General features: G+C 37.8%; 2 protein-coding genes, 4 long non-coding RNA genes and 1 pseudogene across 9 annotated transcripts; 3 read left to right on the top strand and 4 right to left on the bottom strand.

Moving 5' to 3' along the window:
* Positions 1-383: 383 nt before the first annotated feature.
* LOC104778856 (uncharacterized) lies at positions 384-6,018 on the bottom strand. The gene is made up of 9 exons (XR_766454.3): positions 5,855-6,018; positions 5,566-5,645; positions 5,439-5,470; positions 5,117-5,315; positions 4,813-4,885; positions 4,443-4,524; positions 1,019-1,075; positions 692-735; positions 384-572 (listed from the first exon to the last, which is right to left on the bottom strand). It is a non-coding gene; the product is annotated as an uncharacterized LOC104778856 (long non-coding RNA).
* On the top strand, positions 1,158-1,721 carry LOC147949589 (uncharacterized). The gene is made up of 3 exons (XM_087452509.1): positions 1,158-1,178; positions 1,258-1,525; positions 1,621-1,721. Exons 1-3 carry the CDS (start codon positions 1,158-1,160, stop codon positions 1,719-1,721), a joined length of 390 nt encoding a protein of 129 aa, XP_087308635.1.
* Positions 6,019-6,641: 623 nt separating the features above from the next.
* Positions 6,642-7,371, bottom strand: LOC147949590 (uncharacterized). The gene is made up of 2 exons (XR_015558392.1): positions 7,211-7,371; positions 6,642-7,093 (listed from the first exon to the last, which is right to left on the bottom strand). It is a non-coding gene; the product is annotated as an uncharacterized LOC147949590 (long non-coding RNA).
* A 1,197-nt stretch (positions 7,372-8,568) lies between these two features.
* LOC147949591 (uncharacterized) lies at positions 8,569-10,867 on the top strand. Of its 2 annotated transcripts, XR_015590805.1 has the most exons (8): positions 8,569-8,948; positions 9,058-9,104; positions 9,228-9,278; positions 9,384-9,495; positions 9,585-9,662; positions 9,786-9,920; positions 10,008-10,042; positions 10,153-10,867. It is a non-coding gene; the product is annotated as an uncharacterized LOC147949591 (long non-coding RNA). The 2 variants fall into 2 exon arrangements; XR_015590806.1 differs by lacking the exon at positions 10,153-10,867 and having other exon boundaries at positions 9,786-9,904; positions 10,008-10,047.
* A 2,827-nt stretch (positions 10,868-13,694) lies between these two features.
* On the top strand, positions 13,695-15,156 carry LOC104778862 (uncharacterized). Of its 2 annotated transcripts, XR_015590811.1 has the most exons (3): positions 13,825-14,058; positions 14,221-14,462; positions 14,693-15,156. It is a non-coding gene; the product is annotated as an uncharacterized LOC104778862 (long non-coding RNA). The 2 variants fall into 2 exon arrangements; XR_015590809.1 differs by lacking the exon at positions 14,221-14,462 and having other exon boundaries at positions 13,695-14,058.
* A 691-nt stretch (positions 15,157-15,847) lies between these two features.
* On the bottom strand, positions 15,848-18,742 carry LOC104778867 (subtilisin-like protease SBT1.4 pseudogene; annotated as a pseudogene). Its single transcript, XR_015590817.1, has one exon. The product of XR_015590817.1 is annotated as a subtilisin-like protease SBT1.4 pseudogene (transcript).
* A 10-nt stretch (positions 18,743-18,752) lies between these two features.
* LOC104778875 (cation/calcium exchanger 3) lies at positions 18,753-21,286 on the bottom strand. Its single transcript, XM_010503293.3, has one exon. It carries the CDS (start codon positions 20,891-20,893, stop codon positions 18,938-18,940), a length of 1,956 nt encoding a protein of 651 aa, XP_010501595.1. The 5' UTR covers positions 20,894-21,286; the 3' UTR covers positions 18,753-18,937.
* Between the last annotated feature and the right edge of the window lie 18 nt (positions 21,287-21,304).

Consider the following 21,304-nt stretch of genomic DNA (forward strand, 5'->3'; position numbering starts at 1 on the left):
ACTACTCATCATCAGTTAGGTAAGACTGGTAAGTAATCTAATTTTGAACACAAAATATAAGTAGTCATTTTACTTACAAAATGGTGAGATGGTGAAAGAAGGGAAAAGGTGAATTTCACGTTAAAGAAAATTTTAAATCTAAAATTGTGTGCATCTATACTATTAATTGGGAAGCACACTAAGGAATAAAAAAAACAATAAACCAAACATAACATGAAATGCCCCTACCAAATAAAAAGGGACAGAAGAAAGAAAAAAACAATTGAGGGCAAAGAAGTAATCTTTAATTGAAAAACACGCGGATCTTTATGTTTGCCTATTAACTTATTCGGATCTTTCATAAGCTAACTATGTGTCCAAACAAACTGGTTCTCCCAATAATATAAGGTAAATAAAAAGATCAAACAGCTTGCATTAAAAATCTAAGCACCAACATTCTTCAATGTTATCATTTACTCTCCAACAAATTCGGGATTTTAGAGTAGAAAAACTTACCATTTCAAAAACAATTAAAGGTTGAGCTCCGAGACACAAGGTAGTAAATAATTCCCAAAGATTACGGATTCTGTAATCTGGAAACACTCACCAAATCAAAACAAGTTTATATGGAAAACAAATCATATCATTTGAAAAATCGTATAATCTCCAACAAAACAAGGATTCGATTGGTAAACCATTTTAAATAACTTACCATTTGCTATAAGTAAATAATTCTATATCTCTTCGCAAAATGATCTGCAAAAATTTTGGGAATCCAAACAATACAGATTTTAAAAACTTACCAAACGTAATATCAATGATATCAAACAAAAACGTTAATTAATCTAATCCCATAAAAAACATCCTTAATCATATCAATCTAACTTAAATTATTAACTGACAATCTTTAATTTATTCACAGAATATTCTACACTTTGCACAATCCAAACAATTCACAAGTCAAATTCCTATATAAACAAGCGTAGACGACATAAACGATCAAACACCTCAGACCTAGAATAATAAGTCAGATAATCACCTTTTAAAAAGAGATGGCCGCCAATGATGCTTTCACAAATCTCTCTGATCTTAAGGCCTTCAAAACAACATGGAAAATTAGAGTCAAGATCGTTCATTCGTGGAAGCAATGTAAAACATACACTGGAGAGACTATAGAGATGATATTGGCTGATATCGAAGTAAGTTTATTTTTCCGTCAAAGTCTACGATAAATCAATCATTATATGTTCTAAAATAACGTGACTGTTTCATTATTAGGGTACTTTAATTCATGCAACGGTAAAGAAGCAGCAATTGAACAAATTCCAAAGGCTGATCGTCTTCGGAGAGTGGAGAATTATTCAGAATTTCCAACTGACAAGAGCATCTGGAAAGTTTCATGCTACCAAACATCCATACAAGATGACCATCATGAACTCAACCGTCATAACCCGTTGTCCTGATCTGTGCAATGACTTTTATCTGGATTTAGCTTCATATGAGAACATACTTGCAGAAGATGGTTTGAATGAACACATTCTAATAGGTACATCTATTATATTGTTGGGTTAAAATTTATAAATATAGATACGTGGATCAATATTTTTAATATGAGAATATGCTACATATTTTCTACTATAGATGTTCTTGGTCAGGTGGTTTCTATTGGTGACATTACGATGTCAGAAGTCAATGACAAACCGAAAAAGAGATTAGAGGTTGAGCTAAGAGATACAAGGTAGAAAATACAGTTTTCATTAATTTTGGTTTCCTTGCGAGTAATAAACACTAAACATTGCTCTTTAAAAATTTAAAATGCAGAGATCAGCGATTGACATGCACCTTCTCGGGGAAGTTTGCTGACAATATTTGGACAGCATGTCAATGCAAATGATTCAAACGTCATATGCTTGATGCATTGTGCAAAAATTAATACATACAATGGTAAGTTTTGTCAATCTGTTTCGTGTTATATGTGAAGTATCAAGGTTCCTATTTGGATTGACCCGATTTCAAATTATGTAGGCCAATGAACAGTTTCAAATGCATTTGATATTTCCTTGATGCTAATCAACCCAAACTACTCTCCTGTTCAAGGTTTTGCTGGAGGGTATTTTTCTAAACTAAAAATTTGAATGGCTCTGCAATGTTTTGTTTAAATATATTTAACATTACAATTGTTTTACAATAAAATTCTTAGGTTGCCAAATGATGATTTGAAAGTAACTATCGGGGAAAGAAACTGCAATAGTGGGAAGCAACAAAATGACAAGGAAGATTACATCAACCAATTCCCTCGAAGCACTATTTCAGATCTACTTGAATCTACAATGGTAACTATTCATGTCCTAAAACTAAATATTACACATTTTACTTATTCTCTTTAATTATTTTATAGGAAGAAAAGTTTAAGATAGTTTGCCATATCTATCATATCGATATGGAGTATGGCTGGTATTACTTTACCTGTGTAAAGTGTAAACAAACATGCTTTATTATACCAAAAAAGGAGAATGATATCATGAACAAAAACGAGAAGACTTTGTTTGAGTGCAAGACTTGCAATCAGGATGTATCAAAGGTGAACTGCAGGTAACTGGTTTCACTAAAAGTTATTTAGTTTTACCTATTTGATGCATTGTGACTGTGTATAATGAAACATTTCGTTATTTGGGCATTATGTATATAAGGTACAAACTGGTCCTAGATGTTATGGATAACACTGGTGAGACAAAGTGTATTTTCCTTGACAACAATGCTATCAAGGTGGTCAACCAAACTTCCATCGATGTGTTAGGAGGACAATACGATGAGGTTTAAGATCTGATAATCAAATTATTGTAAACAAATATAGAGGCTGTTTTATCATAACTTTCAATTAAATTTACAGATTAAAGATCCAACGATGGTTCCACCAGCTTTACAAGCCTTGGTAGGAAAGACTTTCCTATTTCTTGCTTCTGTAGAAACCTCCAACATCATAGACGGTAAAGCGACTTACAAGCTCTCCTACGTAGAGATGGGTGATAATTCTACAGATGTTGACAACATTGAAGATTCTGAGGTAGCTGTTGATCCTAAGGATGTTATCTCTACTGATGTCCATGTATGTGTGTTATTCCAAAATTTTGAACTACTAATTGGTTCATTTCAATAATCAATAACACGTGATTTTGTAGGACCGTGATGATTTGACCAATAGTAATGAGATTGGGACAAATGTTACTACACCTTCCTCAAAAAGGAAAGATGATTCTAATGAAGATGCTACAGCACAATCAGCTACTTCCAAAAAGATGTGTCTACCATCTATCAAAGAAGCGATTGAAGAGGCTGGTGAAAAGATTGCCATTAATGCTGACCCGTGTTTATATGTCTATAGGTGAGGAAAGAACATACCTAAGTTCAGATTCTATAGATCCAGCTGACAAACGTTATGAGAACAATCCAGTGCTTACACCTGATTTTTTAAATAGTCTAAAGGTCTCTGGAGTACATAATCATCGAATAAGATTGAAGGTTGGTTGTCCAGTTATGTTGTTAAGAAATATAGATCCAAGGGGAGGGCTAATGAATGGTACAAGGTTGCAGATCACACAAATGGCTGAGTTTGTTCTAGAAGCTATTGTGATTACAGGAGACAGAGTTGGAGACAAAGTATTAATTTCAAGGATATTGCTCACTCCTTCAGACACTAAACTGCCTTTCAAAATGCGTCGAAAACAGTTACCTTTAGTTGTTGCTTTTGCAATGACTATTAACAAAAGTCAGGAACAGTCTTTAGAATTATGTTGGTCTCTATTTGCCTAGACCATGTTTTTCACATGGTCAGCTATATGTTGCAGTTTCAAGAGTGACCTCAAAAAAGGGATTGAAAATTTTGATAGTGGATAAAGATGGAAACCCTCCGAAGCAAACAATGAATGTTGTATTCAAAGAAGTGTTTCGGAATTTGAAATAACTCGCTTAGAAATCTTTCATAAAGGTATGATTTTTTCTATCATATTTTCTGTATTTTTAGTAATAAAATAATTTGATGTTTCTACGTATTTTCAATATATAACCTATTACTACTTCTGGTATTTTATAAGGATTGTTACAGTGGATGAAAGGAATCGAGAATGGTGTAGAAGAGTATGGTGCCAGTTACAGAGAAATGTTTTTGAGAAGGAATAACAGTGAAAGCTTATGTTAAGGACCTGACGTCAATGACCAAGGATTTTATCTTTTAAGTATAGATATTATGTGGTTTGATAGTGTGGTTTTTTTTGTTTGAAGTAAACCAACTGAATCTTCAGTGGGTTTAACTTCATTTTTTCCACACTATTCAAAGCTTATTTTTTTATAATTTTTTTTTTGAAATCTTGCATATAGATTACTTACTTTTATCATAAACAATCACAAAACTGAGAGAATTTTAAAGATATGACAAACCAGTCAATTATGAAGCTTGGAAAACTTACCAATTAATAGTATAGATGTCTTCTTCATTGATTCACTTCCAAATTGTGCTGTTAATCATCTTCTTGGAAATACAGGATCATCCTAAAGATTAAAACAAAATTTAATCAGAGTTTAGTTATATAAATTAAAACCGGAATAGTATTAACGGAAAATTGAATCCGTTTCTTATATTTGATATTGTGTTCCTCAACTGTTTAATATCCTGAGGAAATCAATAGCACCCACATTTAAAACGATAAGTGAGAAGTCGAAAATTCAGGAATTTACGGTGAGTTTCGATTATTCTTTGTTAATCATAAAAAAATAAAAAAATTAGACAATATTTAAACGCCAAAAATTGGAGATGAATATGGAACTTGATGAACTTACAAGTATCAAGTGATGATTTATTCTTTACTCGACTGCCAGTTTGTAAGTGTAGTCATCAAATTTCACGTTAAGGCTATATTCAAACAAAAGACATCAATTAGTTTACAAAACAAATAAGAAATTAAACTTATTACAGTAATTTTGTCTATAAAACAATATTTGCTTCCTTTGTAAATAATTTTGAAAAAATCTCAAATAAAAGTATTGTCTTTAATTTTTCATTCTTAATCACAAACAATTAAAAAGTTTAGACAAGATTTAAACGCCAAAAATTAGAGATGACTATAGAACTTGAAGAACTTACAAATATCAAGTGCTGATGTATTCTTTACTCAACTGCCAGTTTCTAAGTGTAGTCATCATAACCAAAATTCAGAATCAGCCTACCACAAAACAAATTCGTATTAGTGTTTTGTAAACTTAAAAACCAATAACTGTTTAAACTTAACATTGATTTCAATACTTATCTTTGGTTTAATCGTAGTCCTCAACAGTTTTATATCCTAACAAGGTAAAAAAAACACAGATTTTAGAAGAAGAATTGACAAGTAAACAATGTAATTTCATAAGATTTTGATAACTGAATATGAAGCAGACTAATATTTAAAGGATCAAAAGTCTCATACCGGATTTACATGGGACAAATTCCACGTTAAGGCTATATTCAAACAAAAGACATCAACTAGTTTACGAAACAAATAACAAATTAAACTTTTGGTTTAAATAGAGAAATAGATCAAACCATTTACTTACCAGTTCAATCAATTTTGAAGAACATCAAAAAGCAGTGATTGTAACGGTAGATCTGAGTTTCTCTTAGAGAAATCGTTGACCTGATTGATGAAATATAAAGAGCACTGTTTAGAGAGCCACTTTCCTAGAACAAAAAAAAGAAAACTAAAATCTGCAAACAACAAAATCCAGGTTTCAAATCCAACACCAAAAATCTATTTAAATGATTGATAAAATCTAAGGTTTCAACGCAAACAACAAATTCAATTGGTAAACAAAATTGAAAAGACTGTTCCAACTTTAAACTTACCCGTTTAGAGAATCAATTCTCTAACCACAAAAAGATATTGATGAAGTATCTGGGTTTTATTAAAATCCAGAATACCGATTTAGATTCAGCTGGAATCGTATTTGTTTCGTTGTGAATTTCGGTCGAAGAGGAGCGGAGAAGAAGAGCCAATTTTTTTTATGTCCTTTCGTTTCTTTTCTGTTTGTTTTTTATTACTACAATTAATCATTCACAAATCAAAGAAGGGATATTATCTACGGCCCAACTAAAATTGAAAATATACAGGCCCATTACAATTTTGTGGGTATTCCTTACTAACTAATCCAATACTATCACTAAAAACATTTTTTTTAAAATTACTACTAAACTAAATAAGAACGTACAATAATAATACAATTACAAAAATATAAAATTAAACAAGTATTATTCTAAGAAACACATATGAAAAAAATAATTTAAAAAAACTCGGCAGGTATGTGCGGATCAATCACTAATATATATATATTACTGGAATCAATTCTATATAAATTTTGAGTTACAAATAGATTTTCGTTGACGTTAGCTGTGAATAGAAAACATTCCCACCACACAAGTACCTGCATGGCTGTATAAGTGATATATCATGTAAGTCAAAACAAAGAAAAATAAAATGAAAAGCAATATCTTTTAGCCGACAAGAATCTTTCGACCAAGTTTATTTTCTCCCATGATCATACTATTCAAACTTCAGAGTTCCATTTAACTTTAATATCCTGTTTCGTTCAAACTGTTTTGTACTATAGTTTTTGACATTATTCTTGCAGAACTGTTATGCTCAAATTTTTTTTTTTTTCCTAATAGTTTTAAACAAGAAATTTTAAAAAAGTTTAGAATAAAAGCTCCAAAAGACTCGTGAAGGTAAAAACTCAAGGTAAATATTTAGCTATACAAGAAACAAACGAGGTTGTTCGTGGCACGACATGGGACGGAAAGATAAGCCGAGACCAGGAGCGGCAAAAGCAGCCGTTTCCACCGTCCTGCGCTGGCGCTGCTGGATGGTGGTGGCTCCGGCGTCCTCAAACTCCTTCACTACAGTGCTATAATACGCTTTGATATTCTTCACGAGCCTCACGTAGTACAGCTTCAGCCAATTGAGTCTCATCCTGGTCACCACCCTCTTAAGCGAGAACCTACCACGTGGTGTACTGTTTTTACCGCCGAGACGAACAACTTGTGGCTTACGCCGACGGAGCAGCCCCGTCTTAAACAAATATGGGATCTCTGTCAAATTTTTAAAAAACCTAAAAACTTTTAATAAATTTTTTTTTTGAAAAAATTGGACCCTTTTGCTTAAAGAATTTTTTTAATATTTGGGATGGACCCATGGCATTTGCCTACTCTGCCATGGAGTAGAGACGGCCCTGCGACAGAGATAAATCTTTCGGCGACTTGACGGCCACCGGAATGCGTTGGAGGCGGCAGCGAGAACTAAATGGGGATCCATTGAAATCTTGATATAGATTTTTTATAGATATATGAAAGAAAGTGAAAGATGGTTTATGAAGTACTTCGATTGAGAAACTTTATATAGAGAGAGAGAGAGACTAAGAGTCGTGAAATGTTGTTATGTGGTTAAGTTACTTGTGATCACTTGTAATAATTTGAAATATTGCGTAATTTCCGTAAACTAATATCGTATGTCCAAATCATAAACCCATTTGTAGTTTTTGTTGTTATACGACATATATTCCATCTATTTAGGGGGAATGCCCTATATACCACGTCATTTCACTAGTGCCACACATTTATTTATTTTTTATGTGTATTGAAATATTCATGTAAATATAGTAGGAATTAAATTACGGTGAATGCCAAAGATAAACAAGCTGGTATAGGGAAACAAAATTAGATAGAGAATAGACTGAAAATGATGCTTTGTAACCATTTGACTAGCAAAATGATGCGAGTACTCAAGTTTCATATAGAGATAGTTGATCAATATGGTGAATATTATCTAACGGTGATTCTATTATCTTATTTAAGAAGACTAGTAAGTAGATAATTAAGGAGACCAGTGAGTAGATAAGCTTTTAAGACTACAATAGTAAGCATATGTAGTACTATGTCTTTGTCTTGCTGTGCTTTAGAAGACGACACAATATAATTACGTTGCGCAAAGGGAGCCGATTTGTCTCTATTACCTAGAAAGTCCACTTTAGTTCAATTTTCTAAAGTGAAAACCATTCACCGAGAAAACGATGATATGTGTCTTCTTGACTTATGAACAGTTTTGTGTGCGCGTTAATTAATGGACGGCTGTTGTTTTGTTCATTTATTTATTTCTGGTTTGATGTTGACTACTATACTACTTTTTTGCTCTTATATACACGAATTTTTTTCTTTAATAATGTTTCCACGACTTTAAATTGACTTATGCAATAGTACATTTTTGCTCTTATATGCACAATTTGGCCAAAAATAAATAAATTTTACAGATTGAGTTTGCACATGAAATAAAACAAAGACCAAGAAAAAATAACATTTTGTGTTTAGAATCCTAGTTAACTTATATAATAGAGGAACCAACTAAGGTTTAACGTCAATCTAGAGTGAAATTCAGTATGATTAGCCGTGTCACATGATTATTATAGTTCGAACTGCTGACCAAATTCGTAAAATAATCTTTTATACGGGGTAAGTTGTGGATCGTAATTCGTAAGAGCATCTTCAATAGTGAGTATTCCTATTAGAGCATGATTAGTGGGGAGTACTCACAAAGTTACTCCACTATTTGGGCCCCAAAATAATATTAAACAACCCAAAAATGGGTCCATTATCGAAGAATCGATACCCTGGGAAGGAGTTTGAGCAACACTTGAAGAACGCTACGTGGCGACTTGTGAATGGGTGTTTGTTAAATATAAAAGCGTTTTTTTTTTATTTTTTACTCATTTTCTTTTCTTTTCTTCCCCAAAGTCTCTCTCTCTTCTCTCTCGAGAACTCCGGCGAAAGAAATGGCGATTCATATGTAATCGGGAAAAGAAGAAAGAGAGAAGAATCGAGTTATCAATTGGATTAAGCAGTCTGCCCAAGTGATCTTCTTCATTCTTAAGGGTTTCGTTCCTATCCTTCTAGGGTTTGTTCTCTCTCTCTCTCAATCCAATTGCATCGCTCTGTTATTCTTTTTCTTAACGCGTCGCGTCTCTGATTTTTTTGTTTTGTTTCTTCGTCGTCTCTTGTTGCAGGTTTTTTAAAGCAAGTTTAATCTGATTGTCGCTCACACGGCCTCTAGGTGAGTTCCTCTTCTAGGATTTGGCTTTGATCTTTCGGTGATTGATTTATCGTGTTGCTTCCTCTGTTTTTTTTTTTACTAACTTGTTTCTTCTTCTTCTTCTTCTCCTTCTGTCTCTCGCAGGTGCTTTTTGGAAGCATGGCTTTCGTCTCTGAAATCTCAACTTCTTCTAGGGTTTGATCTCTAAATTGATTTCTATTACATAGGGTTTTTTTTTCATTCACTCGAATTCCTTATATTTACTCATATTTCTATTATTATATTTTTTTGTAAATCCAGATTGATTGATTGCGGAGGATAACTGTAGTATTGATCGATCGGCGATTGAGGAGGATACTAAGATCTCTCCCTGATGGTTTGATTGAGGAGGAGGGCACTAAGATCTTCTTGGGTTTTTATTCATTCTTGTCACTCTCTGTTTGATTTTAACGACTTCTTTTCTTTTTTGGGGGGGTCTCACTCTCTCTCTCTTTGTTGCAGGTCTTCTTTTGGAATTACTCCCGAACAGCAAGCTTTGTCAAAGGATGGATCACAACTAGCAGCAATATGAAGGGACAAGTAAGTTTGCAGCCATGAGCTTAGACTTGCTTATTATATATATGTCTTGTTATTTTGTTTCTTATCTCTTGTCTCTAGCTAACTTTTGGTATGCATGTTTTCTTTTCTTTTTTGTTGCATCAGCCTCAAGGATTTGTCTCTTGACTAGCAGATAAAGGCATCAATGGAGATGATGACTTGCCAAAGCGCAAGACCTTTTGTGGTTTCTGGGACTAAGATCTCTCGGTGATGGTTGAGAAAGAGTGGAGTCTTCTCTTTGTTTGTTTTCCTAATCTCTCCCATATTTACTCTCTTTTTTGATATAGTGAAATAACTGTTGATATGGCTTTTTTATTTTCCTCTTAGGAGTTGAAAAACCGACGACCATCATTGTGGCTTATGTAAGTTAACTGATTAACTATGTTCATCTCTCTTTCTTCTTTTACATGAATTTTGAGATTTACCAAGTTATACTACTAACCCTGCTTCTGATGATGTTTTCTCTTTCTAGTTTCAGCTGATTTGTGCACAGGCTCTTGGATTGCCATTAGAGCAGCCAAAGAGTGTAAACATGGAGAGGTTGCAAAAGGTGAAACTTCGTGGGGCTCTTTAAGCTCCTCTCGAAACCACCAGAGGTTTGCTTTTTATTATGAGATTATTCTGTTGTTCTTGTTAAGAGTACAATGTTTTTGTTTCTGTTTATGTGATTTATATTGACTATTTTTACATGTTTGTGCGAGGTCAAATGGAGATCATTTGGAATGATTATTCATGAAGCGGACTGCAGCGTTTTGGATTCTCTTATTTGAAAAGGTATGGTACGACAGCTTTCATATGTTGTTGATAGTTATTGTTTGCGATTGTGTGTTGGGATGAATTAGTGTTAGATTAGGTAATAGTCAAGTCAGGACATTGATGATTGCTTTTTTGTTTGTTGGAGTTCTTAAATACGAATAGTACTTGATTAGAGAGATACTTGTCGAGTAGGTTGTTTTAATGTAATAAATTTGTGGTTGTTGTAGTTAATTTACAACCATAAATTTGAAAACCCAAAACCACTTGAGCTCAATATAAACCCTCCATGTTAGCACTAACATAAACCATTAACTTTTTCTATACAAACCCTTTTCTTTTAACATCAGCTTTCACTAAAACAACCAATGGATCCTAGAAGCCTTATTCGTAATCCACATACATATTTTGTTGATCTTATGAATTCTCAAAAAGACTCTAACTCCCAAGATAATCCAATTCTTCCAAATACATTCTCTTCTCAGCCTGTCCACTTCTGCTAGGACATTGCTGGAGGGAACTGAAGCATGATCAGAAATGGATCACGGAGGAGTGTAGCCATAAGCGGACTAAACTCGCTTCAGATGGAGCAGGAGCATCCTCACCCGGAGAGTGCAATGATGGAGCTGAGATGAGGCCTCCGGGGGTTAAAGCTTCTAAGAAAAAAGGGAAGAAACCGGCTGTGACTATTGATGTAGAGGATGGTTCTGTTGGTAAGCTAGACAAGATCATTGCAATGAAAGAACAAGAACAAGCGGCTAAAGAGAGACACGGCAAAATGAGACTGCTAGACAGCCTCCTTAACAAGACTGAACTAACAAGTGCCGAACAACTTCTTAGGGACAAACTCGTTGACCAAATGTTGACAAACACTTAGGTTTGGGTTTAACTCTTTTGTGTGTAACTATCCTCTTTTGTGTTTAACTCTTGTTTTCATTAAACTTATGCTATATGTTGTTTGTTTAACACTTGTTTTGTTTTTTGTTCTTTTGTTTCAGGTTTTGCGACAACAAATTAAGGTGATACGAGAAGGGAAACATGTGTTGTCAAAGACATAGATGTGTTGTGTTTACACCCGTGGAGGGGTGTTGTTTTTAGTTGTTGTCTTGTTGTCTTGTTGTCACGGGTCTGTGAGTTGTTGTCTTGTTGTCTTGTTGTCACGGGTCTGTGAGTTGTTAACTCTTTTGTAACCCGTGGAGGGGTGTTTTGTAACACGGGTTGTGAGTTGTTGTCTTCTGTTTTGTTTTGGTTGTCTTGTGTCTTGCAAGGACAGTCACAGATTTGTTTGTGTTGTTTTGTCTTTTGTAAGGGTTGTATTGCCCACTTGGTACTTTGTGTTTGCTGTTAAGACTATATATTCACTTCTCCTACTCTTTCATCGTTTTACATCAATGCTTTCTGATTATTCTCTTCCGATTATTCTCTTCTCTTTCATCCTATCTTCACTTCTACTACTCAACCAAATAAAATTTCCTTTGCTCAACCTTTTCACTTCTACTACTCAACCAAATATACCTTGTAACCTAAACCCTTTTCCTATACAAAATAAATCACACTTCCCATAAGCCTTCTACTATATCCAAATTGCAAAAAAATGTCTAATTGGAGTTCCGATCAAGAAGTTGATGATATTGTAGAAGAGGAAGTTGATAGTATAGTGGAGATGATCCAATACAACTACACTCACCCATATGTACCACCAGCTCCAATAATCCGAAGAGTGCACATTGAGAGAGACCGTGAAGAAGGCCACACTCGGTTGTGGAATGATTATTTTAGTGATAATCCAACTTACACTAACGCTATGTTCCGTCGTCGCTTTAGAATGAACAAACCATTGTTCCTTCGTATTGTTACCGCTATTGAGAATGGAGTCCCATACTTCAGACAAAGGCGAGATGCTACTGGAAGGCTTGGTCTTTCTGCACTTCAGAAATGTACGGCAGCTATTCGTTTGATGGCTTACGGATATACGGCAGATGCGGTGGATGAATATTTACGACTCGCTGAAACAACCTCCCACAAATGCCTTCTACATTTTGTTGAGGGAGTTATAAATTTGTTTGGCGACGAGTATCTGAGAAGACCTACACCGGAAGACCTCCAACGATTACTGAATATTGGAGAACATCGCGGTTTCCCCGGAATGATAGGGAGCATAGATTGTATGCATTGGGAGTGGAAGAATTGTCCCACTGCATGGAAAGGACAATATACACGTGGATCTGGTAAACCGTCAATCGTACTAGAAGCTGTGGCATCACAAGATTTATGGATTTGGCACGCATTTTTTGGACCACCTGGTTCGTTAAATGATATCAACGTCTTGGACCGCTCCCCTGTGTTTGATGATATCCTAGAGGGCCGAGCTCCGAGAGTTAGATACGTTGTCAATGGACGGCAATACAAAATGGCGTACTACCTAACGGATGGTATCTATCCCAAATGGGCAACTTTCATCCAATCCATTACACTTCCACGTGGTCGAAAAGCAAAACTCTTTGATCAATGGCAAGAAGGATGTCGTAAAGATGTAGAGCGTGCATTTGGAGTCTTGCAAGCTCGATTTGCAATCGTGAAGAATCCCGCACTTTTTTGGGATAAAGGGAAAATAGGGAAAATAATGAGAGCATCTATCATCCTGCATAACATGATAGTGGAAGACGAACGACATGACTACAATTTCTACGATCCAGCGGAATTCCATCACGGAGAAGGAAGCGGAAGTTCTCATGTCGATTTATCATATTCTACAGATATCCCAACAAATCTACATAATATGATGGGCATTCGAAATGATGTTCATGATACACAAATGCATGATCTTTTGCAAAAAGACTTGATTGAGCATATCTGGCAAAAATTTGGTGCAACCGCACAATAAATCTTACTCCAAACTATGTTTAATATGTATAATATTTTGAATTTTATAAAATATGTTTACTATTCCGTATTTTGTAAAATATGTTTAAGTTTGTAAAATATTGTTTTCTATTTTATGTAATATAAAAAATTTAAATAATTGTTTTATCATTTTAGATAATTAAAGTTTGATAATTAATAAATCAAAATTAAAAAATTATTATTTAAATGTTTGAGTAACCTCTTTGTAGTTCTCTAGTAATAAGATAATTTTACTTAGGTTCTCTTAGAGTTACTTAACTTAATTTATGATTATTTATATAATTAATTAATGTAAGAGTAACCATGGTGGGTTACTCCACTCCCAATTTCCCAATAAAAAACTCATTTCCAAGTCCAGTAAACAGGTCCAATAAACAGAGTATCGTTGCTTTCGAAAACAAGCGAGCAACCCTATGAGAAACGCGACGTGGCGTATGCCCATTGGTGGACGCGTAAAATATTTTCTTTTTTTCCTATTTCTTCTTTTATTCTTCCCGACTCTCTCTCGCGTCTCTCTCGCGTCTCTCTCGTTACAAACGGCGATAGAACATGCGATTCCCTGCAACTATCATCACCTTCCAGCTCAGTCTCATCGTCATTACGGTTGCTTCACTGCGGCGACGGAACCATCGGCGGATGGTGTGATAACGACGGCGGATGGTGAGTCTGATTGCCTTAAAGGGACGGCGGAGTCCACCGGCGAGCGAGTCGCGCACACAAGGTTCGTCTTCTCCTGAGGCTTTGAAATGTTAGGGTTTCTCACCAGAATTTGTATATAGTGATCTCACCAGAATCGCAAACCTTTCTTAGCACAAAAAACTCTTTGAAGTCAAAACCTCCATTCTACAAAATCTAAAAAAATTGAGATGTATTTTGGAGGCAGGACATTGATGGGAATGATGTTGCTTTGGAAAAATTCAAGGGGAAAGTTCTGTTGATCGTGGGTTTAGTGGAGTTGATCATCCTGTTAGCCTATGATGGGTTTTGTCAAGACTCGCTCCTGATTAAGTCGCTTTTGAAATTAGACAAACCCTTGTTCTATTGGGAAGCAATTCACTGTTTTTTTTCATGCTTCTTCTTCTTGTTTATAACTGAGTCAATTCAAGGGAATTGAGTTTTATCAAGGTAGATTTTTGACAAGGTTGCGTGAACCTTGATTGAGTATATATTACTATCCATATGATACTGTTAGTCATTTGAGTGTCAAGCAAAGTATAGGGGGTTCTTGGTTGTATCTATCATGGTGGGAACCAGTTATAGAAACATGTTTGTAGCAGGTTATGCCACAAGTTCCGCATCCGTCATTAGTGATTTGCATTCTAGATAGTTTATGTTTTTTCAAATGTTTGATGCAGGATTTGTTGTTGGATTCTTGTTACAAATGATGAGCACTGGGCAAAAGGGTCCAAATTTTTAAATGGCAACGTGGTGAATCATCATCGTCTTTGACAACCGGATTACTTCATAATGAGTCCCACGAGATTGAGCTATCTAACTACGGAGGAATACCAAGTCCTGGTAGTGAGAGCCCGTCGGGTCTTCTTAATGGACAGAGTTTAAATGTTCAACCAATTGCTGATTTGGATCTTTTTGTTGAAAGGCTCTACAGCTACTATAGAGACAAAGGCCTTTGGTGTATTATCGTAAAGTGGGCTGTATAGAAAGGTAATTAGCAAAGAACTCACTCATGTAGCTTCTACTTTCATATCACCGATGTCTTTCTTTCCATCATGAATGAATCATAGCCTTTTTTGTATTTTTGGATTCTTGTTTTGAAACGACGGTTTTACATGATAATAGAGTTTGCTCATTCATATAATGACCATGGGGATCTGTCTCTCTTTCTTCTTGTTGATGGTTTATCAGTCTCAATAGTAGTACTCAAAATTTGCAACCTTGATTGAATTTTGTATCCTTTACATTGTAGATGTTTGTTTTGTAGTTTAAGTTGAAATTTGTAATTTAAAAATTTATTATTTTAATGATTAAGCAATCTTTATAAGTTTTTCTAGTAAAAGGGTAATTTTTTTTTAAATGTAGTTTATAGGTTGCTTTAGTTAGTTTAGTATTAATTGTATAATTAGTTTAGTTATGAGTATGAGTTGCTCTACTGGAGATGGTCTAAAGAAGACACTTCAGAATAAGTTAGAAGCGAAGCCGGTCTTGAGATCTGAAGGCTCATTAAGAAAAAAAGGTAATACGGTCCACCACCATTATTAATTTTTGAAGCCAACACCTAAACAAAAAAAAAAGAAGAAAAAACCCCGTAAAATATAGGGTACCGAAATTGAATTCCAGGCCCACTAGTCAGACTATTTTGCCCATCACCAACTCTGCTTCACGAGTCGATACTCGATAAACCCAAGCTGACGGTCGATTTTTTGGTTAGAAGAAAGAAACCATCATTTATTTAAACCGTAGTAGGCTGTAATTTGATATCGATTAATCAAGTTACAGAATCAAAGATTGAAGTTTTTGATAATCTTTATTATAATAAAAAACAAATCATATCCAAAACGATTCTTTTTCTGCTTTCGAATCAGAATCGAATGTTTTATTACGAAACATTTGGATGCATGAAAATCAAACTAAGAATCTAAAGTTTACAAATGCCAATCGAATTTTCAGCTCATTCACCCCACGCAATGCATAGTGGGTCTAATCTAACCCTGTTCAGTGAGGGCTCAATAATGAAGTAACACTGATCGGCCCATTAAAACAAACCCAACAAAGATGTCTTTTTTTCTCCATTGAAGAAGAAAACATGATAGAACCAGACGAGCCATCATCAATCAGAACTCAAAAGGACTGAGCTGATGATGATCCCTTACCCCATTGGACGGCCACCGGACTCTTAACCACGTGATCACCGTCAGTCCATTCGATCGATCCGAATTCTTGACTCGGAACCGATCCGACTCCTCCGCCAAGCACAACGCTCTTAAACGTCACTTCATACTCCAACTCGCTCTTCTCCTTGTTAAACTCTAGCTTGCTCGGAGACACATCAATCTCAACATTCGCCGGAGATTTTACTCCGACTTCGTACACCGCGTCGACGTTGCTTCCCACGTTTTTAACAACTCTTTTGTATTTCACAACCTCTCCGGACGATCCGAAAACAACGGCGAACGATGGGTAGTTGAGATCTCCGGCGGTTCTGAGCTTGCTCGTTTCGCAGGCGTCGTAAAGACTTGGATCTTGAAGGAAGACTAGAATCCCCGGAAACTCGTATCCAACGGCACAGAGGAAAGCCACGTACTCTTTGACTTCAATGTCGTAAACCAAACCAGGATTCAGAGCTTTATTTGGATCGACGTGCCCAGCTCCGTGGATGAACGAATTCGACGGTTTACCGGTGGCGAGATCCTCGAGTGGCTCGCCGGAATTTTCGACGTCGTAAGCCGTTGTTACGAGTGCGGATTTGACTGCCGCTGGTGACCAATCGGGATGAGCTCTACGGAGGAGTGCGGCGAGTCCACTCACGTGTGGGCACGACATCGATGTACCGGAGATGATGTTGAATTGGACCCGTCTTGGATCGATATCTAAATCGGTTGGACCAACCAGTCCGGTCCAACCGGCTAAAATGTTGACTCCAGGCGCAATCACGTCCGGTTTAAGTATAACCGGTGTTAAGTGGTTTGGTCCACGGCTGGAGAAAGCAGCGACTCTGGGAGAAGGCGGAGATGGTCCGATCATAGTGCCGAGGAAGTTGATTGTTGCGGTGGGAGAGTCTGATGTTTTGATGTAGTCGCGGATTTGATCTCCAGCTTTAGCCCCAACCATTGTCGCTGGAACTAGATGCGAATCGGCGGTGAGTTCTTCACCGCTTGAGGCAGTGTTCGCTAGAATCATACCTGCACCACCGGCTAGTTTGACGGCTCTTCCTTTCTCAACTCTGGCGCTGCCTCCTCTGTCACAGAGAACGATTTTGCCTTGGACCAATGATGAATTCAATTCCCCAGTGGTGCACAATTTGCTCCCGCAGTCGCCGGAATATACCAGAGAAATTTGAGATTCCGGCAGAGACATTTGAGAATCCGGCAGAGATTCGCCAGCGTAAAGTGATGTCCCCGTGTAGACTTTCCCGTCGCCGGTGATTACGTTTGCGGAGAATTCTCTGTCGACGGTGGACGCGCCGACGGTTAGCATCCAAGGAGCGATGTTCGTCGCAGTTTCGGGACCAGGACCAGAGTTACCGGCGGAGCAAGAAACGACGATGCCGTGCCTCGTCGCTCCAAATGATCCGATCGCAATAGAGTCCTTGCTAAAATCCCGGGCGTAACCGCTACTTCCGACGGAGAGAGAGATAACGTGAACACCGTCCGCAACCGCCTGATCCATGCCGGCGAGGATATCGGAATCGTAACAGCCAACGCTCCAACAGATTTTGTAAGCGGCGATTCTCGCCTTTGACGCCATCCCACGCGCCGTTCCTTGCGCGTAGTGGTACAAACTGGCGTTTGCAACCACCGATCCAGCCGCCGTAGATGCCGTATGCGTTCCATGGCCTTCTGTATCGCGCGGCGATCTCGAATCCTTGGCCGCATGCAGTTTTGTTCCGTTCACTTGCCCTGCAAAATATCCTCTGTAATACGCACGAGCTCCGATTAGTTTCCGGTTACAAGACGAGGCGGGAAAATCAGGTCCGGTCTCGCACTCGCCTTTCCAGGCAGATGGAACAGGACCGAGACCTGAATCGGAGAAACTCGGATGCTCCGGCCAGATTCCAGTATCTAAAACTCCGATGATCACGTCCTCGCCGTCATCGGAGTTGCTCCAGAGACCAGAATTTTGGGAGAAACCGAGGAAGTCAGGCGTGTGAGTGGTGTGGATCTCACGCGCCTGATCTGGGATGATGGAGATGACGGAAGGATGACGACGGAGTGCTTCGGTCTGGAGAGGGGAGAGACGAGCGGAGAAGCCATGAGCTGCGCGTGAGTAAGAGTAGAGGAGCGTTGGTGGTTGAGGAGAAGAAGGGAGAGAGCGGAGTAGCGAGACGTGCCAGTGGTTGTGAGAGGAGAAGAGGGAAGGCTTATGAGAGCTCTGTACATGGACGATATAGGATTCGAAGGAATCCGATGAAGAAGAAGAAGAAGAAGTGGATAAGAAACAGAGGAAGAGAGAGAATACGAAAAAGAAGGAGAGAGAAAGCTTAGCCATGGCAAATTGGCAATGGCGATGGATTCGTTGAGTGGTGATACTTTTGGTGACGTATTTATTATCTCTTTGAGCGAGCTTCTGAATCTTGTATCTCGTTTATTATATTCCACGTTAGCAATTTTATGAATTATTTATTGGTCGCTATTGGTCCCAAATGGTATTCATATTCCCCAAAAAAGATAACAAACATAATATCAAGGAAGAGACGTGGGTCACATGACTGGTTTAATCTTTAATGTTGACACGAGGTAAACAAGATTTTGCGGTTATAAAAATGGGCAGGTATGACAAACGGACAAACAAATAACAAACACGCTAAAGATTCAAAAATATAACTCTCTCTCTCTCATGACAAGTTTTTGGGTATACAGTAAGCCTCTCATTAGTTTTGTGGGTTAGAGACTAAAACAAGGTTACAATATAGTAGCTTTTTTCTAAGCAGCCCACGGTATAAATCCCATGGCGCAACTCAGCCTAAAAGTGACGAATATCAGATATATTGCAATGAGTCCCATACCTAAGGTTTTGTTAGGTCGCATGTCGTTACGCGGGAGCATCACCATAGCCCAAACCAAACCCATTACTAGAAACCCAAGTGTGTAGAATAGGCTTTTGTCTTTTGGTAGCATGTATGTGTCAGGACTCTTGGACCATGCGCCGAGAAGCATCGACATACCTAATCCGACGAGTGTGTTGAACATTGGACCTGCATAGCATCCCGATAGAGCGATTTGTACACCATCATCCCCACCGTTCATCGTCAATGCGATATTCGACACTAAGTCACCCATTGAGTTTCCCCAAGCAAGTACTGTTAACGCAAGTATCGACGGGTTGATTCCGTATATCTCACCAAATGTCACCAGAAGAGCAACTAGTTCGTTTGCAATCATGTAGAACCATACGATGCTCATGATGAACCCACCAAGAACCCAAGGGATCAAGAATCTTCGAGGTGGGTGATCTGGTTCTGTGTTTTTGTATGCAAGAAATCCAAGAGTAGAGCCTATAGCAACGCTGATAAAGTAAGCCACACCACAAGCTTGGGGACTCACATCGTCTTGACTACTCCAGAGAGACGCCAAAAGGACAGGCGCTAATGAGACGCTGGCCACAGCGTATGTCTTTGACCATGTATCTTCCTCCACCGACGGAATTGTTAACCTCCTTGGAATCGTCAGCGGGATTTCTAACAAGGAAGTGATTTTAGTACATGAGGAGATCTCAACTTCTGAACTGTCATCAACCCATCCCCAAGGTGCCCTGTCTTCATCATGTACACTAACTTTTGCGAAATGGTTTGAATAGATGGCCACATTTGACGCCCACATCCACTGAGGAAGACTCTGTAGCCGAGGTGGACCATCCTCAGTATCAGTTTCAATCAAGGGGTTATGCATTGGCATATCCTCTCCAACACTCGGGGAAAACACGCTTCCTTGCATAGGTAGCAAAGGAGTAATAGCCTCCAGCTTAAACCTCTTAGCATGTTTTCTCAGAATCACATTCGCTGCAACAAGGAAAGCATACACAACATATATAGACACAAACGCAATAGCAATCCTTACTGTGACTTTACCAACCATCAATATCACCAGCAACGACACAAGCGTAAAAAGGAAGAAACTCAAGTCTCTGATGAAGCATTTCTTATCGAGCTTGACTTCCTTATCCGCAACACAAAGCGAAACAATCCCAACAACGACTGAAGTAACAAACACAGCACCACCCAAGACACTATTAAGACCAACTTCTCCTTTATCTGATCCAACAAAAGCAGCAATACTTGCAAACACATCTGGTGCTCCATTCCCAAGCGGAAGCAGAGTAACACCAGCAACAGTTGGAGGCAGCCTCAAAAGCTTTGAAAGCTTCTCCAAGGAACAACAAAAGTAATCCGCAGCAGTATTACCCAACAGATAAAACAAAGCAACAAGCCAAACACCTAGCATCAGGTAACCCAAGATCCTGAAATCTCTGCAGGAGCAGTAAAAGAAGCTGAGGTAATCAAAGAATCCATCAGGAGAACAACTTGGGTTTGCTTTTAAGAACTCGCATTGATCAGCATAACCCATGTGGTTGTGTAAACCCGAGCATAACACAGTATTGCTGCTACTCAAGCTGCTATTACCAAGACCAGGATCAGAACCATTCGTTTCGATTTGCATCACATGCCTACGAATTACCGTAAACTGGGGGAATCTGTTATCTCCGGAGGCGGAGGCGGAACCAATACCGCCATTGACGAAAGACGCGTTTTTTAACAAAGGGTTCCTGAGAATTTCGCTCCGATCAAAGAAGAAGCAGAAGAGGACGAGAGCACAAATCCCATTAAAAAACCCTCGAAATTTGGGGTTTTTCGAGCTGTAAAGAAAACTCACCGCGCTCATTTTACAAAACCTTTATTATCAACAAGTCACCAACCAACCGTCGATGATCATAAACCCTAAAAACCTAACGGAATCAGAAAAAAGGGGGCTAGGGTTTCTAACACAAACAAGATACGGTATTGGAAGAAAAAGAAGAAAAAAACCCTCGGGGTCCCCAAGTTTCGATCAGGCGAAACGCAATTGAGGATCAGGTTGTGTAAATCAGAGATGGATTGAATTGTAAAATGTTCTTCCTTCGTATTGAAACCTGGAATTTTGAAAGTTGGCAAATGAAAAATGGTGAGGGAATCTATCTGGGCCTTGTCAAAAACATTTGGTGTGATCAGGTTTGATTTTTGACACGGGGATCAGGATCATATCAACAACGACAGACGTGGCATTCTTTTCATTTAACTTTACAACATTCCTATC

This window comes from Camelina sativa, chromosome 1 (assembly GCF_030686135.1).
Source record: "Camelina sativa cultivar CO46 ecotype springtype chromosome 1, ASM3068613v1".
In the NCBI taxonomy this organism is placed as follows: Eukaryota; Viridiplantae; Streptophyta; class Magnoliopsida; order Brassicales; family Brassicaceae; genus Camelina; species Camelina sativa.

What these genes read in the sequence shown, in the direction of transcription:
- LOC147949589 (XM_087452509.1), top strand. Translation starts at nt 1,158, where the DNA reads ATGATATTGGCTGATATCGAA. An exon ending in TGATATTGGCTGATATCGAA is followed by an intron (nt 1,179 to 1,257) that starts GTAAGTTTATTT and finishes TTTCATTATTAG; the next exon opens with GGTACTTTAATTCATGCAAC. An exon ending in GAATGAACACATTCTAATAG is followed by an intron (nt 1,526 to 1,620) that starts GTACATCTATTA and finishes TTTCTACTATAG; the next exon opens with ATGTTCTTGGTCAGGTGGTT.
- LOC104778875 (XM_010503293.3), bottom strand. Translation starts at nt 20,893, where the DNA reads ATGAGCGCGGTGAGTTTTCTTTACAGCTCGAAAAACCCCAAATTTCGA.